The sequence below is a fragment of the Ascidiella aspersa genome, chromosome 6 (assembly GCF_963924565.1).
Source record: "Ascidiella aspersa chromosome 6, kaAscAspe10.2, whole genome shotgun sequence".
In the NCBI taxonomy this organism is placed as follows: Eukaryota; Metazoa; Chordata; class Ascidiacea; order Phlebobranchia; family Ascidiidae; genus Ascidiella; species Ascidiella aspersa.
The window spans coordinates 25,930,079-25,947,969 of record NC_139452.1 but is presented as its reverse complement, the minus strand read 5'-3'; the positions used below and the strand labels follow the sequence as shown (position 1 = coordinate 25,947,969).

At 35.5% G+C, this 17,891-nt stretch overlaps 1 protein-coding gene and 1 non-coding gene across 2 annotated transcripts; one reads left to right on the top strand and one right to left on the bottom strand.

The window, feature by feature from the left end:
• On the top strand, positions 1 to 16,647 carry LOC146141012 (coiled-coil domain-containing protein 170-like). The gene is made up of 16 exons (XM_083391247.1): positions 1 to 126; positions 705 to 778; positions 2,209 to 2,254; positions 2,675 to 2,770; positions 3,031 to 3,141; positions 3,959 to 4,104; positions 4,887 to 5,034; positions 5,906 to 6,091; positions 6,737 to 6,865; positions 7,334 to 7,426; positions 8,085 to 8,180; positions 9,307 to 9,507; positions 10,872 to 11,045; positions 11,325 to 11,567; positions 13,366 to 13,602; positions 14,452 to 16,647. Exons 1-16 carry the CDS (start codon positions 22 to 24, stop codon positions 14,803 to 14,805), a joined length of 2,439 nt encoding a protein of 812 aa, XP_083247373.1. The 5' UTR covers positions 1 to 21; the 3' UTR covers positions 14,806 to 16,647.
• Trnap-cgg (transfer RNA proline (anticodon CGG)) lies at positions 8,496 to 8,570 on the bottom strand. The gene has a single exon. It is a non-coding gene; the product is annotated as a tRNA-Pro (tRNA).
• Positions 16,648 to 17,891: the final 1,244 nt, after the last annotated feature.

The window sequence follows — 17,891 nt, the reverse complement described above, 5'->3', positions numbered from 1 at the left end:
TTTTTATTATTTTGTAAAATCATGTCGAAACACAGAGGTCATTTGATTGACGTAAATGAAAACCATGACCTGCTCATGTCAAGTGATTATCACCACTCATCAAGCAATTCGCGTGCTATAACAGAGGTGAGAATGAAAACTAAACAGTTGAAATGTAAATTATTATCTTTAGGTGAGAATTAAAGACATAAAATTGTTGCAAAACATGATTTCATTACGAACATAAATGCAAATATTCCAACAATTTTTGTATACTAAATGATTTTACCTACAAAAACTACCCTCCATATGATGTTAATTGAAGAACCAACTTGTTTGTTAGCAAATACACACACTGTACATATATATATATATTAGAATGTCCAATTATAATATCAGATCAGAGCCGATCCCTGATGACAACTAGTAATATCTTTACTCATCAATACTAACTTATTATAATAAATAATTTTATCAATAATTTTGCCTTGGAAGGTAATTTGGCAAACAGTAATAAGTTAACAACTGGAGCTATTACTATGTAGCTTGTTTCTATGTAGTATTGTTGTAATTAGGCTTCAGATCACAATACTGCTTAATGAGTATCCGAAAGTAATGAACATCTCTAATGTATATATATATATATATAAGTTCATATAATGATTGCGGCTGCAAGATGTCTTTTCGCAAATAGTAATTACAAGTGATGTTCTTTAATTGTTCAGCTCCAGGCAAAACTAAACTCCTACAAAAGAGAACTGGAAAAGAAAGATGAAGTTATCAATGAACTATCAACTGTGTAAGTTATATATTACCAACATAATTTTTGGTGTCAGCTTTTATGCTTGTAATGGTATCATTTGTACATAAAATGGGACACATTTGTTCTTTGTCAATCAATAAGCCTCCAAAAATTATTTTCCAACTGCTAAATATTGAAAATATAATTTAATATTTTACTGGGTCCTTGAGAAAATATGCCAATTCAGATAGTAAACAAAAGCATGGTGGGCCAACGGACTGGGGTGAGCTTTTAATAGGCGGACCATTGTTTTCAAGGGGGCCCAAAACTATATGTGTCTTACTCTGACAAGATCACAGCTAGGGATGTCTAATAATATCGGATTAGTACCGATATTAAAGGCAAAGTGGTATGATTAGAACTCGTCCGATACTAGAGCCATATCTGTGCCGATCTGATACCAAATAAGTACAAGAATTTCAGCTATGATTTGCGATTAAACACAGCGATTAAAATGTGAAAGGTAACCTTTTGAAAAGAAAAAAAGGCAGCTGGAGATAACTAACTTTTTAACGCTAAGACAAGTCTTGGTCTAATGCAATGGTTCTCAACCTTTTTGCACCCGTGGCCCCTTTTTGATGCTTTCAAATGGTCGCAGACCCCTTACATATTTCTGGTAGAATATCTGCGTTTGTAGCTCTTTTTAATAATTCAGTATATCTGCCTATAGTGTACCTTATGTTGAATAAATTAATAGACAACACTAAATTACTTTATAACAAATTATGTGATTTCTGCTGCTGCATCTCCGAGACAGTCTTTAAATGCGTGGTTGTGTTTTCGATAATGCTAGAATAGATAAACGCATGTCATCTTTTCCAAATCCAGTACATGGAAACTGTAATAATCCTGCCATTCATTTAACAATCTATTTGTGTTACATTACAATTGAAGTGTTACGTCACACTCAATGCGATTTGTTACGTCACAATGCGATTTACAACATTTTACAGTGTGATTTTATCACTTACCAAATTGTGATTAAGCATGTTTTCCAGTGTTAATTATTTTACTTAAGGTATATTTAGAAGTTTTTGCAGACCTCCTGAAAACGTTTTGTGGACCCCCGGTTGAGAACCACTGGTCTAATGAATTAAAAAAATGACCTTTCAACAGTTCTACTTTGATTGTTGTAAGCGCAGTAATGATGTCATTTGGTAACCAATATTGATAATTTGTATATAAAATTCTAAAATCCTGGGTACTGAAATAAAATATCAGAATCAGACATTTCTGATCACAGCTGTGCCTGACATATGTAACCATAAATGGTTCAGTTTGACTTATAGACAATTTATATGGGCTGGTGATACTATCGGCAGATATTCCAATTGTACCATTATCAGTAAACCCAGGCGTATATTTTGTGATATTCATGCAATCCCTAGTGGCTAGTATATAAGTTTTGAATGTTAATCCTTTTTTAGATCACCAAGGATTCCAAATCAATATTCACCATCAAGAAGTTATGCTGTAAGTATTTTACGTGCATTGTAATAGTCTTCATAACACCAGTAGGGCTATCCAGCAAAAATCATAGCTTCTTTAAAATTTGGTAATACACCGAAAGCCATTGCAGACTCACCCAATCTGTTGGTCAGCCTTTGTATGGCTCAGTTGGTAAAGCAACGGTGCAGGTATAACAGGAGGTCCGGAGTTCGAACCTCACTACAGGCTATATGTTTTTCTAGCCTGCCCTGCTTGCATTATAGATCGACAGATTCTGTGAGTCTGCAATAGCTTTCAGTGTTCTAATGATACGCAAGCCGTAATCGTGGTCAAAAAGCACTTTCAGAAGAGCTAGATTACAGTTGTTAACACACATTTGTGTGTACATGTTTCATTGAACTACCTTGTTAATAGCACATGTTAATTATTTTTTCAATTTTTTAGCACACTTCTTGGGACCATAGATTGACAGATCCAGTTCTGGGTGACCGCGGAGAAGTGGCAGCCCTTCAAATGAAAACTGAAAATCTGTCTGCTGAGGTATATATATATAGGGGTATTCTAATAAAGTACTTTTTTTAAAAAACAGACGTTTTGTAAATAGTGTACTGTAGTGAATTTTGTCTGGTTTAAAAGCAATTTAAACAAGTTTGTTCATATGCAAATATTAAAAATGAAAATTTTGTCATAAAGTTCTGTCATTTTTTTAACTTATTTTTTTTTGTAAAATAATTTTAGGAAAACTGTAAAAGATCGGTTTAGCAAATATTATATATGGTAACTGTATGCTTGTTCCCCAGATTAGAGATTATCGCTCCAAAATGGATCTAAAAGACAACTACTTGCGTGAACTCAAAGCAAAGATGGATATTATGAGTGAAAATGCACAAAGACAAACTGCTGTAATACAGGTGTGCAAATCGTTTTAAATAATATTTCCTGTTAATGTTAGAGTTTGCATAACTATTTTCTTTGGTAAATATCTTTTTATTATATTATTTTACTTCTAAAAGACAACAAACATTTGTGTAGAACACAAGATATGTATGTTAACATAAAAAATGTCAAGGAGAAAATATGAGATATTTGTACTTATTTTGTATGTATTTTCTTTTATTATAAGTAATTAAATTTTGAAAAAATTATCCAGAAAAAAGAGGTAATTTTTTGAAAACCTAAAAAATAAATGAAAAACATAAAAAACTAAATTTAAGTGTCAAAGCAATGAAAAGAACTATACTTTTGATTTTTATTAGTAAACTGCTCTCCAAAGGCATATTGCACACACCCGCTCACCAATGTGAGTTCTTCGCTCCAGGCGAGTGCTGATTGACACCCATTTGCCAGACTGGTCCTTGAGCAAAAAATTACTAGTTGTTTTATAAAGCAAACTTGGTAAAATTTGTAACGTGTTTTGTGCTTGTTCATTAAACAGAATTAAAAATTGGTTGTCCAGTAAACAATCAAGGCCAGCCATACGACAACTACGTATATATACCCCCACAAAATGGAAAGGCAGGTAAAATATTTAAAAAAAAAATTGAATGTAAATTCACAGATGGCAGCATTCTGGCGAGTATTATTTTGCCCGGGCAAATTCTAATTGCCGGACAATCGCCGACTGGCAAGTGTAAATTTTAATTCAATACTAACCCAGCTTTCAAAAATTATACCTTCAGCTACAGTGTATTTGCAGCCATTGCAGCAAGGTCTATATTTTTTATTCAGGCTTTGAGGGACCGAATTCGCACAGCAGAGAGCGACTCTGGAGCGTTGGAGCAAGCAACCACACAGAGCTCATCTATGATCGCTGCCCTCCAGAAAAGCAACAGAGATGCGCAGGAGAAGATTGTCGAACTGGAAGCTCGTCTACGGTAACTTAACCCGGAATTTTTTTTTTTGATTATTTATGTGTGCGGGGGTTGGTTGGGTGTGGGATTCACCGAGTTGACACACTTACAGGGTCTGGTGGGTTGTGTGGGTCACGAGAAGCTTGTCGAACCGGATATTCTTCTACTTGACCCAAAAATGTTTTTTCAATCATTCTAATATTCCATAATGACAGCTTCTAATCTTCAAAAACAGTTATTAATAGAGTTAAACAAAATGTGGTAAAGTAGTGTGTTTTAAAGTATAACCTTTCTTTCATCTTAACAAATAACCAGGACATAGAAATATCATATCCTGACATAGAATTAAGGGTAAAATATTGTAATGCTATTTTTAATTATTTTTTTGTGTATTTACTGTTGAAATCTCAACTTATAATCAGAAAAATAATACAAGAAAAATATTCTAAAATATAAATAACGCACTTTATCCTACTGGAGAATATAAATTGGGAGAAAATATCACACTCTTTAGTGTGTTTAGTCCTGCTTGCTTTCGTATATAATTTGAAGAATGGATATATATAAATTTTAATTGATTGTGCATAAATTGACAATAAATATTATTTTTTTAACTGGCATTTACATACTCTTGTCACCACAGAGCATCTAAATTAAGACAGTGTAAAAAACTCACACACTAATTATGAGAAATCTAAATTTTTGCTCAGTCAGCTGACTTTACATAAAAGGGACTGAATTTCACATTCAGGTTTGTAGTTTGCGAAAAGTTTCGTTGTGCTAAAATCGAGGTTTTTATTGAATAGGGATCGAGCAATTGCAACAGAAGAGGCCGAACAAACCACAGAGGCTCAGGACAGAAAGATTAAAGACATCTTGATAAAAATCACCGATCTTTTGCACATTCCAGTGACCACTGATGTGGTTGAAGCTTCAGACCAAATAATTGAAAAGGTAAGTGAAGCAAAGGACTCTATTGTCAAAAGTCGCTTTACAATGGTATTTGATTACTAACTAGGCTAATTTAATTCAGAGCTTACTAGGGTGTCTTTATGTTATTTATCCTTCTTTTTATAATGATTAGTTAACAAAAACATAAAACTATCTTTAATGCTACACATACATAGTTGTAAAATTAGAAGCAGCTTTAACCTTTCTGAATAGTAATATTTATAAATGTAAAACAAAAACCCTAGTGTGACAATAACAGCAGCTAGACAAATTTGTAAATACTTATAACTTGAATAAAACGATTTGTTGTTGAATGTTTAAGCAAGTGAAATTGGACCTATTATATAATACAATGCAAAAGATTTATCATATTACTAAAAAATTAACGGTTTTACGCCACGGCTTCTGTTTTTTTTCCAAATATATTTAAAGCTGGGTGTTAGTTTATTAATTTAATGCAGTGTATTGATATTAACCTTTTTTCTCGGTGACTCAAAAACCAAAGCATTGGTAGAAAAGCGAATCTCTGACGACCCAGTTTTCTAAATTTTTAAAAGCTAACATACCATAGAAAATCAGCATTATTCAGGACGAATTTAAATATTTTGGCCATGTCTTATTGCTTCCACAATATTCTCAAAATTTATTGCTTTCACAATATTCTCATGTTTCGGAGAAATTTTTGCTTAGGAACCATTTCAATAAATACAACCATATAAAATTACTGCAGTCGGCAACCCAACCAAACAAAAACCCAATTTTGCTTTGCGAGCCATAGGTTGAAAACACTGATTTAATGGCTAATACCAACTTATCTTATGAGCGCTGTTTTGCATACCCTACACACACCTGACATTTTCTTCTTGTTATTTAGATGAAAGAGATTTCAGAGGCAAAGATTTTGCTTGAAAGCAGTGTGGCAACATTGGAAGATTCACTCAACGCTCACAATCTTGAAACCAAAGCAAGCCGAGAAACGATCATGCGCCTTGTGTCCGAAGTTGGAAAAGAACAAAAATCGATGACGGAAACAAACTACGTACTGGAACAGTCTAAAAAGGTTGGTTTTTAAACTTGTTCTTGAAACAATGTAGATTTATGAAAAGCTTGCTGAATATGTGTTTCCTTGTCGGTCCCCACCTAAAAATTTTTGTTTAATTTTTTTTCATAAAACAGATTAATTTAATAGTTTAGTAAAATATTTAAGCCTAAAAAATTGTTTTGTTGGCTACTTTCTAATAACAATATATCACATAGTTTTCATTGTGTAAAGATAAGATTTAAAAAAAATGTTTTAATATTAATAAACAATAAAAATGTAAGTACATAAAAACAAATTACACTTTTTATAAGCAAAACTGCTGGTCAGTTTTTAAGTTAATTTTGACAACAGTTTAATTTATGGGCTCAAATATCTTATCGAAAACAGCACAGCTTGATTAAAAATGTCAATACACAAAACTAAGGATAGTAGAATTACTGTACTATATATTTTGCAGATAAAGAATCATGGTTTATTTAAACCTTGTCCAAATGCAATAAAAATAATTTCGGCCAAATCTTTTTAAAGGATTGTAGAAATACTGTGCCATATGTTTTGTAAGTAAAGAATCATAGATTTTATTTGGCCAATCTTTTCTTTTTGATGGGTTCAATTTGCAAGTTAACACAGCTGAATTATATTTACGTTTTACTATTTTTTTAGGATTGTGAAGACGCAATTTTGAAAAAGGAATGTTTGGAAAGAGAAAATGAGCTTTTGCGAGAGCGATTGGAAGCAATGGAAAGAGCTTTGGAGTCTTCAAGAACTGAGTTAATACAAACAAGGACAAAGGTAAGTGGCGGTGATGTAATGACTTAAGTCGCTGTGTTCAAATGACTTGAATTCACTTAAATCTTTTGGGCAAATGAGTGGACTTGATTTAAGTCTTTCGGACAAATGACTTGGGTTAAAATAAGGTGTTTTTAATAAGCATTTTTTTATAAAATTCAGTTATATATCTTAATTTTTCTACATAAAACAATTTGATTGCTATATGTTGCGCTTTTTGTTATATTTTAGTTGTTTTATTGCTCGTAATTGAGCTAGTTTATAAATTTTTGTATTTTAATGTTAACTTTTTATAACAAGGACTTGACTTGCTCTAATTATGACTTAACTGGGACTTGACCAATTTTTTGAAAAATACATGAATTGGACTTAAGTTATTTTACGAATGACTAGACTGTAAGCGGGGTTTTGTTTTTGCAAAAACAATACTTTGGTGAGTCAATTAAACATTACCATTTTATTTACATGTAGGCAACAAACTCTTCTGAAGATTACAACAGACTGAACCATGACCTTAGTGCTTCTGTTGCTGAGTTCCAAGCATTCAAGGATACAATCGCCAAGGTAAATGGGCATAATAAGACAAAGCAATGTATTAAGGGCGGTCATCAATTGTGACCTAAATAGAAAGAAACTAGTAAACCTATTTAGTACTATTTTTGTTACCCTTAAACTTTGCGAAAAACAAAAGTAAATAATTGCAATTTTTGGGTTGTTTTGAACACTAGTTATGCATTTCTCAAAGCCTAGGCTCTTCTTGTAAAAAACAAAATAATGCTCGAATACATTTTTCTGTTGGTTATAATAAATTTAGTCAAGGTGACCTTGACGAGCGTCGCTAGTTACCGTATATATTCATAGAATACTTACTAAAAATGTTAGTATTCTATGACTACGTAGTGTGAACGAAGCGCGTCTGACGGTAAGCGTTTTTTACGCTTTAGGCGCTGACGTTTTCTGCTTAACGCCAGACGCGTCTAGTGTGAACCAGCCTTTATAGTTAGATCACAAAACAAAAAAGTTAATTCACATTAAATAACAAATATTAGCAATTTTAACGGAAAATGTTTTTTTTATGAAAATAATTTTACTCGAAAAAAAATTTAGAAAAATAAAAACAGGTTATTTTCTGCATTTTTGCCAGAGTTTTTTAATTGTACGTTGTGTTTCCAACCCTACTAATGACCAATGACTGAAACGCACGGTTTTCTTTTATATGTAGTTGCTTAGCAACCATTACTTGGAGTTGGATCCAGGAGAGGAGGCGATTAAGGGAAGAATTAAGGAGCTGATGGCAAGTGAAAGGGAGAAAATGGCCGTAAGTAAACTTTGTTTGAAAACATCTAAAAAAATATTTCCGCCTTCATTAGTAGTTCGTGTTCATTGATGTCCTAAAATATTAAAAAGTGTTAAAATATAAGACCTCTGTTCTTAGTAGTTCGTATTAATTGATGTCCTAAAATATTAAAAAGTGTTAAAATATAAGACACCAGTTATTAGCAGTTCGTATTGATGTCCTAACATATCTAAAAAGTGTTAAAATACCATACCCTAAATAGTACACCGAAAGCCATCGCAGACTCACCGAATTTGTTGATCTATGATGCAAGCAGACCAGACTAGAAAAACAACTAGCCTGCAGTGAGGTTCGAACTCACGACCTCCGGTTAAGCCGGGACCGTCACTCTACCAACTGAGCTATGCAGGCTCAGAAGGGAACGAGGCGAAATCGTATTTTTATTTTGTAGGCCTATCTATTGGTTTTCCCAAAAAATTGTTTAAGAACGACAATTACAATAAAATGTTAACCAACAAAATGGAAAGCAGCGGACTAGAAAATCTGTATATGATGTCCCACGATATTGTGTTAAAAATTTTAACAGCTTTTCAGAATAAACCCGTTATGCAAAGATCGCACGAAAATATGGGATACGTTTTTATTAAGTATTTTCCAAGTAGAAAAAAACCTTCTTAGTAGATCGAACGCTGGCGCAAGACAAATTTCAAACAAATAAAACTCATTTTAAACCGAAAATACTTCAAGAAGGCCCCCCTAAGACATCAACCAAATTAGAACCAAGATTTTCAAGCACGGAAGAACATCTTTATAAACGATGAAAAGTTTCCAACTAAACCAGGGTTTCTTAACCAGGGGTGCTCGTACCCCCAAGGGGTGCGAGAACTGTTCCAAGGGGTGTGGGGATGCTGAATCAAAGAAAATTAATTACTGAAATATTATTTCTTTGCTCACTTCAATGTAAAACTAACTCACATTTTGGTATTGTGTTACTGTGTTAATAGTTCTTTGTATAAAAATAAAATACAGTGGTTTTGTTATTTAAGCAATTCAGAAGGGATGCGAGAATTGGTTGGTAATTTAAAACGGTTAGCAGCAAGGAAAAAGGTTAAAAACCACTTAACTAAACGAATATATCCTCTAACAGAAAATCGGCGCTCTGGACGAGCAGGTATCTGAGCTAAACAAGCAGCTGGAACAGCAGTGCGACCTCTATCAGAACACAATAAGGCGAGCCAAGCACGTCGAGTACTCCACACACAAGCAGGAAGACAGGCTTAGAGATCTAGAGAGCGAACTGATCTCAGGCAGCATCCGCACCGACACGCTAAGAAAGGATAAAGAGAAGGTGGGTTTGCGTTAACAAGGGTTTTTAAACTTTATAAGCTTCGCACCAATGTTCAATAACCTGAGTCACTGTTTTCAAATAACTTGAATTGACCGAAGTCTTTTGGGCAAAATTACTTAACTTAACCTAAATTTGCACTTAGAAGTCACTGTTTTCAAATGACTTGACTTGACTTTATTTTTTTCGGCAAAATGACTTAACTTTACTTAAGTCACTGTTTTCAAATGGCTTGACTTGACTTCATTTTTTTTCGGCAAAATGACTTAACTTTACTTAAGTCACTGTTTTCAAATGGCTTGACTTGACTTTATTTTTTTCGGCAAAATGACTTAACTTTACTTAAGTCACTGTTTTCAAATGACTTGACTTGACTTCATTTTTTTCGGCAAAATGACTTAACTTTACTTAAGTCACTGTTTTCAAATGACTTGGTTAAGTCTTTTGGGCAAATTACTAAGGTCGAAACATAGTGTCTTAATTAAGCATTTTGTTGCCAACTGATTTTTGTCAACGAAAGATCGTTATTTATACTGCAGTCATTGCAAAATTTGGAAAGCAACCAATGAGTCGTTTTAAAACATCATTAAGTCAGAGAACAAAAACTTGCAAACCACCGTTAAGATTGTTTAGCAGGCCACCCTAACGCCAGAAAACAACGGCTGTTTATTAAGCGTGATTTTCTCAGTTTAATAATTTAAGTCACTGACTTGACTTATGTTCACTTAAGTCACTGTCTTCAAATGACTTTTTAAGTTAGGTCGTTTTGGTCAAATGACTTAAGTTTTTTAAACAACTGACGTATAGGTTGAAAATAAAGAGTCAAATGACTTGGGTTGATATTAAGTGTTTTCATTTAACACTCCTTTATAAAATTGATTTAGTTATCACAAGTTTTCCACTTCAAACGATTAGATTGCTACACATGTTTTATTTCGTAATTTTCTAGTTGGGCTATTTCTCATACTAATCGGACGATTTTATTATTTTTAATGTTTTATCGTTTTATTATTATATTAGTGGTTCGACTTGACTTGGGCAACTGATGACTTGAACTGGGACTTGATTATTTTGTGAAACAACTTGACTAGGACTTGGGTCAATTCAAAATGACTTGTTTACAAGGGTTCACTATGCACGGATCTGTAATGCAGCTCGATAATGCGTGTCAAAGCCTAAAAGGTCGAGTCAATCGACATTATCTTGATTAAGACGTTTCGATACGAGCTTGTACCATCTTATAGGCTACAAATTAACAGAAGATAATACAAGCTCGTATCGAAACGTCTTAATCAAGATGATGCCAATCTACTCGACGTTTTTGACTTTACACTTGACAACAACACTGTGTTTTTTTGTTATTCCAGTACATGGTCTTCCTGCAAGACATGTCGGCGGCGATGGGAATGGATCGAGTGGCGCACGACATCGGCTACGACATGAACACCGACGTGCTGGTTGCCAGGGCAACGCAGCTGGCCAAGCTTGAGTGCGACACGCTCGTTGAAAAGACCTCGGCCAATCACAACCTGCACAGAAAGGTGGGGACTAGTTCAAAGTAGATGGTTTGTTTACCTTATATCAGTGCTTCAAAACCAGTGGGTGAAGCATTTCTAAATGTTACAGTATAACTAGAAAAAAATAACTAGAAATATATACTTTGTTTTCAAAATACCTGGAAATATATACAAATTAACAAACTTTGACAAGTCATTACAATACTCCAGATCAAGCAGAATTTCGAGACTAGGATTTTGACTTTTATGCAATAAGTCGCAGTCGTGATAATACTCAAGCAATCTTTCCCCTTTCGCTTCCAGATTAAGCAGCTAAAAGAGCAACTGCAGAGCAAAGAACTACACATCGATCTTCTAAGGAAGAAGGTCTCGCAACAGGACGAGAAGGAACACACGCGATCGGCGCTCATGATCGACCGCGACGACGCCATAGTGTCGGTTCAGAAACTTCACAAGAAGATTGAACGCTTGCAACACGCGCTCGGTGACGAACGAGTTAAAGTCACGCAACTCAAGGCGCAGCTGGCCGACACCAATCAGCTAAAGGTCGGTTTAAACCACGTCTTTTTTTTATCTATAACAAGGATAAAACGCAACTTCAAAATAATATATATATATATTGTAGAGAGAGAGAAAGAGAGACAAAAAGAAAGAGAGAGAGAGAAAGAGAGAGAGAGAGAAAGAGAGAGAAAGAGAGAGAGAGAAAAAGAGAGAGAGAGAGAAAGAGAGAGAAAGAGAGAGAGGGCGAGATTAAGAAAGAGAGAATGAAAGAGAGAGAGAATGAGAGAGGGCGAGAGAGAAATGGAGAGTGAAAGAGAGAGAGAAAAAGAGAGAGTGAGAAAGAGAGAGAGAGAAAGATAGAGTGAAAGAGAAAGAGAGAATGAAAGAGAGAGAGAATGAGAGAGGGCGAGAGAGAAATGGAGAGTGAAAGAAAAAAAAAGAGAGAGAGAATGAGAGAGGGCGAAAGAGAAATGGAGAGTGAAAGAAAGAGAGAGTGAGAGAAAGGGCGAGAGAGAAATGGAGAGTGAAAGAGAGTGAGAAAGAGAGAGTAAGAGAGAAAGAGAGTGAGAGAGAGAAAGAGAGAGTGAAAGAGAAAGTGAAAGAGAGAGAGAATGAGAGAGGGCGAGAGAGAAATAGAGAGTGAAAGAGAGAGAGAGAGAGAAAGAGAGGGCGAGAGAGAAATGGAGAGTGAAAGAGAAAGAGAGAGAGAAAAATAGAGTGAGAATAAGAGAGGGCGAGAGAGAAATGGAGAGTGAAAGAGAGAGAGAGAGAGAGAGAGAGAGAGAGAAAGAGAGTGAGAATGAGAGAGGGCGTGTGAGAAATGGAGAGTAAAAGAGAGAGAGAGAGAAAGAGAGAGTGAGAGAAAGAGAGAGAGAATGAAAGAGAGAGAAAGAGAAAGAGGGCGAGAAAGAGCAAAGGCGAGAGAGAGAGAGTACCAGAGAGAGAAAGAGAGAGCGAAAGCGATAGAGAAACAGAGAGAAAAAAAAAGAGAGAAAAAGAGAGCAGGCGAGATTTTTTAATCAAATTATTATTTTTTTAACCAACTTTGCAAGCTATACTCATAAACCCTTTTCGAAACATTTTGAATACTTTGTCATTTTCGTTTAGTCTCAGTCGATTATTTTAACTGAATTTGCAAGCTCGTAAAAACCGTTTCCGAAACATTTTTGAACTCACGCTTTGTCTCGGGTTTTTACGCCATGGAGTAGCACTCTCATATATAACTGAAATAAGAGCGATTAGTACGATTTGTTCGATTTTTTAGCTGAATTTGCAACCTGTGCTTATAAAACCTTTGCGAAACATTTTGAAATTCCCTCTTCGTCTGAGGTTTTCACACTGGAGCAACGCTATATAACTGAAATAAGAGTTTTTTTTAACTGAATTTGCAAGCTGTGCTTAAAAACCTTTTCCCAAACATTTTTAACACTTTTAAATTCCCTCTTGCGTTCGTTTTTATACGCAGGAGCAGCGCACTTATTTATAAATGAAATGAGAGCGTTTAGTACATTTTATTTGCTTTTTTAATTGAATTTGAAAGTTGTGCTCATAAACGCTTTGCGAAACACTTTTACCACTTAGAAATTCTCCCACACTGCGGTAGCACTCTAATATATAACTGAAATAAGAGCATGCAGTTAGTACGTTTTGTTTGGCGTTTTTAACTGAATTTGAAGCTGTGGTCATAAACCTTTCGCGAAACACTTTTAAATTTCCGCTTTGGGTCAAGTGTTACGCTGGAGTAGCACTCTCATTAATAACTGAATTAATTGCGTTTTTTAACTGAATTCATGCTCATAAACCCTTTGCGAAACACTTTTCACACTTTCAAATTCTTGTTCAGGTTTTCACGCTGGAGCAACGCAACAAGATCGATGACCTGTCTTCCTCGCTGGAGCGTCTTACCAGCACCAAGGACCGACAGAAGAAGAAGCTCTTCTGCCTCAAGAAGGAGCTAAAGATGACTGAGAACGACGCTAGCGAAACGAACAGCAGCATGCACCAGCAACTACAGTCGGTCACACATGATCTCAAGTCGAGCAAGGCGCTGCTAGCCGAAGTTGGGCGCAGAGAGAAACAGGTTGGTTTTTTTAATTGAAACTAGTGAAAAAAAAACGATTTTTATTGCAGAGATTTTGGTGGTCGGAGCTTGTGGTAAGACGTAGCAAGAGTATCAAAGCCCATACAGAAGTAGTATAGCATTTTGAACGGCACCCGGTATTAAAACATATTAAATTTCGAATTTACCCCCATGCGGGAAAACTTGTAATTACTAAATTTGTTCACTTCGAAAGCTGGTCTCAGTTTCGACTTTGTACAACAGTCATCCCAATAAAAACTGTTGTAATCAAGTCATTTATAACTTTCCAAATCTAGTCAAGTCAAAGTCAGGTCATTATTAAAGCAAGTAAACTCCAAGTCAAGTTATTAAACTGAAAATAATACATTAAACTTGGTAACCTCGCCCGATAACGAGCATTACCTTAACAAATTAGAAAAACTTAGCATATACCAAGCAAATTATTTTACGTGTCAAGTTTGAGGTAAATTATTCAATTTTAATACACATTACATAAAAACGCTTATTTCAAGTCTAAGTCAGGTCATTTGTCCAAAAGACTCAATCCAATTTAAGTCATTTGTCCAAAAGACTTAAGTCAAGTCACTTCGCCGAAAAGAAGTTATTTGTCCAAAAGACTTAATCCAAGTCAAGTTATTTTGCCCGAAAGACTTACGTAACGTCATTTTTTCTCAAAAGACTTGAGTCAAGTCAATTAAGTCATGTGTTCTAAAGACTAAGTCAAGACAATTAAGTTATTTGTCCAGAAGACTTAAGTCAAGTCAAGTCATTTAAAAACAGTGACTTATGTCATAAATCTACTCAAGTCATTACAAAACTGTTAATAAACCTATAATTCCCTTCCCACAGTTGATCGACTTCCGCGAGGTCGTGGCCCGCATGCTCGGTCTGGACGTCACAACACTAGCGGTGCCCGACTACGAGGTGATTTCGCGTCTTGAGAAGCTCATACGCAACCATCACGTCGGTTCAGCCGCCGCCACATCGGTGGAACGCCAGCTGGAAAGAATGAGCGAGCACTTCGGCCGTGGCTACAACTCAATGCCAGGGGCGCAGCAGCTAGGGTCTTCGGCCGAGGCGCAGTCTGAAGAGTTTCGTAGGCCGCGCAGCCACAGCCCACGACGTCATCACAAGTACAACGATAATTACCATCACCACCATGATAGGCACAGGTCCAGGTCGCCCTCCCCGCGCCGCTACTAGACACCTATTGTCGTTGGACTTTGTATTGAGCAGTTCGGAAAGAAAACCAGGCGACTTTTTCGCGGCAATCGGGGTTTGGGGTGTTTCTTTATTATCTGTATGGCTTTTATGTAGTCACGTAGGTTTAATATCTGATTTAAGAAACCCCAGGTTTTCTGTTTTCACCCTTCGCTAGTTTGTAATGTCTTGTCAAGTCGGTAGCTTCCAAAGTAACCGTTTACCAAATAGTTTTTGCAGTTTTTATAACACTAAATTTTAACATTTAATTCACTGAATACAGATTAAACCAATTACAAAACTTTCAAATAGATTCGTTTTGAATAAGAAACTAAATATGCTCATAGGAGTGAAATATATTTATCGTCTAACATCCAAACCAAGTAATTTTTTGTTCACTAAGTTTTGCACTTGGTGTAAACTGTATCATTGATGTGAAACCAAAATTGTTTGTTTTTTCACCATTCGGATTCAGGCAGAGTTGTTTATTTGAAAGAAAATTCAAATTATTTTACTGAAATACGTGGGTGGTTCAAGTAGCTACCACCTACGAAAACCATAAAAGCTGTGGGCCTATTTTGCAAGCAGCAGTTGGCCTTCAAGAGTTTTAAAAAGGTGTTGCATGTTGCGGTTCACCGTTCTGTAAACCACGATGTCTCCCACGCAAATGCTTGTGTGCGGCAAATAGGGGCGTGTCAATAATCCCAGTGGGCCGCAGAATTTTAAGCGATTACGTTCACTGAAAACAAACTTAAGCTTCATAAAGTTATTAAGGACGGTTAAACGACAAATAGTATATTAATAAAGTCAACTTTAACCTGATGAAGAACGGTTGTTCCTCAACTTGTTAACATTCCAATACAACTGGAGGTTCAACAGTGCCATCTGATTACAAGTTTCAGAATTAATAAGGCTATCAACACAGAATTAAATGTGTTCAACCTTAAATCTCCCATTACGCAATACGGCCCAACTAATTTAATTTAAAATCAATGAAAAGTAAAGTTTTTTTCGGCATCTTAACAAGTCGAATAAGGCCACTTGGCTTGCAAGTTGGCCTGGACGCTGAACCATTACTAGTTGTACTGCAACATATGTGCTTTAAGCACAGACTAAAATCCCGAATCACGGCTGCGTTTAGACGCGTAGGCGTTGTAGACTGTCTCCATCTTCAAACAAACCACGATTCATTAATTACAGCTGCTAGCGCGTTTTCAGGGCGGTTGTCGATGTCGATTTTTAAGCGCCTCATGCAGCATTCGTGTCAATTTTATTGTATTGCTTTTTTGCATATATTTTACAAACTACACATCGCGTAACGTGGCTTAACTTGTAAATTCGCATTTTAGCTGTTTAAATATTTAGTGTCTTAAATGTATTTTTTGTTTAATCGTCATATTTATAATTCTGATAGCAATTTGGACTCGCTAATTTAGGAATTTATATCATGTTTTTTTTACTGATTAGCAGGCTGTCAACTCCTGCATTAAAATAAGATAGTGGTTGGCTCATATTTTGTTACTTATCTTTTGAAATAAGTTGTTTTTTGTATTAAATCCATACACCTCGTGCCTTCACTACACACTGTATCTTTTTGTTTTTCATTTGTAATTTTTGCACTATTTCGTCGTGTTTTTTGTAATCGCGTTTAGTCGCAGTAGCTATATAGTGGTAGTATGCAACCGAGAAGTTATTGTCTTATTTGTATTTTGATCAAATTTATCCACAGTTGCCTTGTAATTGTATTAATCCTTTCCTAAAATGCTGAAAGCTGTCAAAAGTAGCAAAAAACCTGCGCTGTCATTTGCACTTAACCTATTCAATTAGCATTAAATACAAAAATATCGGTAGTAACAACTTGTTTGATTTAGAAATAACGCAAGCCTTTCATACTTCAGTGTACGCAGGGGGGCAACCGTTTTTATCCGATGGATACCTAACTGGTCGTTTTTATCCGACTACACAGCCCTGCTGAAGATCATGATCAATTTTACCTTTACTTTTTGAAGTTCTACTATTTTTGAGAGGCTTGCGGAAGCTTTAGGCTACGTCTTTTCTGGGGAGCTGGTGCCCGCCGTCCATGCATACAATCGTAAGAAATCAGTTTACATAAATCCGCGGTAACGAAATAAATTTTAAAAGGTTGACCGACATTTCTACCCAGAACCTGGGAAAATCATGGCAAACAAACTATATACTCTTGCAATGAGCCGGTATTGACATGGTAACCACACAGTATATAGTACAGGTCATTGTTAGAGGTGAACACCAAGCAGTTATGTGCCTTACCCAGTGACTGTAAGGCGCTTCAAAAATCTGCTTTAGTCACTAAAATATTACCAACCGCAAATACAAACCATCTATGTATACTATACATACATTGTATAACATGATATTATATCTGTGGTTTCCCAAAAAGCACAAATCTAGGTTTGAACGTGGACTTTCTAAACAGGCCGGATTTTTAGGTTAGTTTTTCTTAAAAGTAGAGACAGGCCAGTGTTTCTTATAAGTGGAAATAAAAATCTTAGCCCTGGGTGTTGGCTTGGAAAATATCAAGCTCCGGAACGACCGAAGGTTTATTATTTTCTCGCGTCGTGAAGCTGCGATAAAAAACTCCCCTTTTCGCAATACTGCTATTACTTTTCTGTATTGTCATTTCCCACTTATCTATCCGATCTATGGGATGTACGGGTCGACAATTTAAAATCGTCATCGTTTTTAATGAGGGACACGTAATTTAAAATTTCCAGGACAATCTTACAACTTCGAAATCGCGATTTCACAATCAACATGATTGCGACAGACAGCAGCGATTCTACTTCCTAAAAAGGTAAATTTATTAGACAAATTAGTAAGTTTACAAGTGGCGGTAACAAAACTTTTCAATGCTAAACCAAATTATGTCCTAATAACATAAAAAAAGTAAAACGTTTCAGTCTCATGTGAGCTTTATGTATAGTAATGGCGCCATTTTGTATCAGATTGCGATAATCTGCCTATAATATCGGATATCGGCATCGCACACAACTAAAAGAAAAATATAGGTAATTTACATATCACTGTTTTTCGTTAATTCTTTTGAAAAT

What these genes read in the sequence shown, in the direction of transcription:
- LOC146141012 (XM_083391247.1), top strand. Translation starts at nt 22, where the DNA reads ATGTCGAAACACAGAGGTCATTTGATTGACGTAAATGAAAACCATGAC. An exon ending in GTGAAAGGGAGAAAATGGCC is followed by an intron (nt 8,181 to 9,306) that starts GTAAGTAAACTT and finishes ATCCTCTAACAG; the next exon opens with AAAATCGGCGCTCTGGACGA. An exon ending in ATCACAACCTGCACAGAAAG is followed by an intron (nt 11,046 to 11,324) that starts GTGGGGACTAGT and finishes TTTCGCTTCCAG; the next exon opens with ATTAAGCAGCTAAAAGAGCA.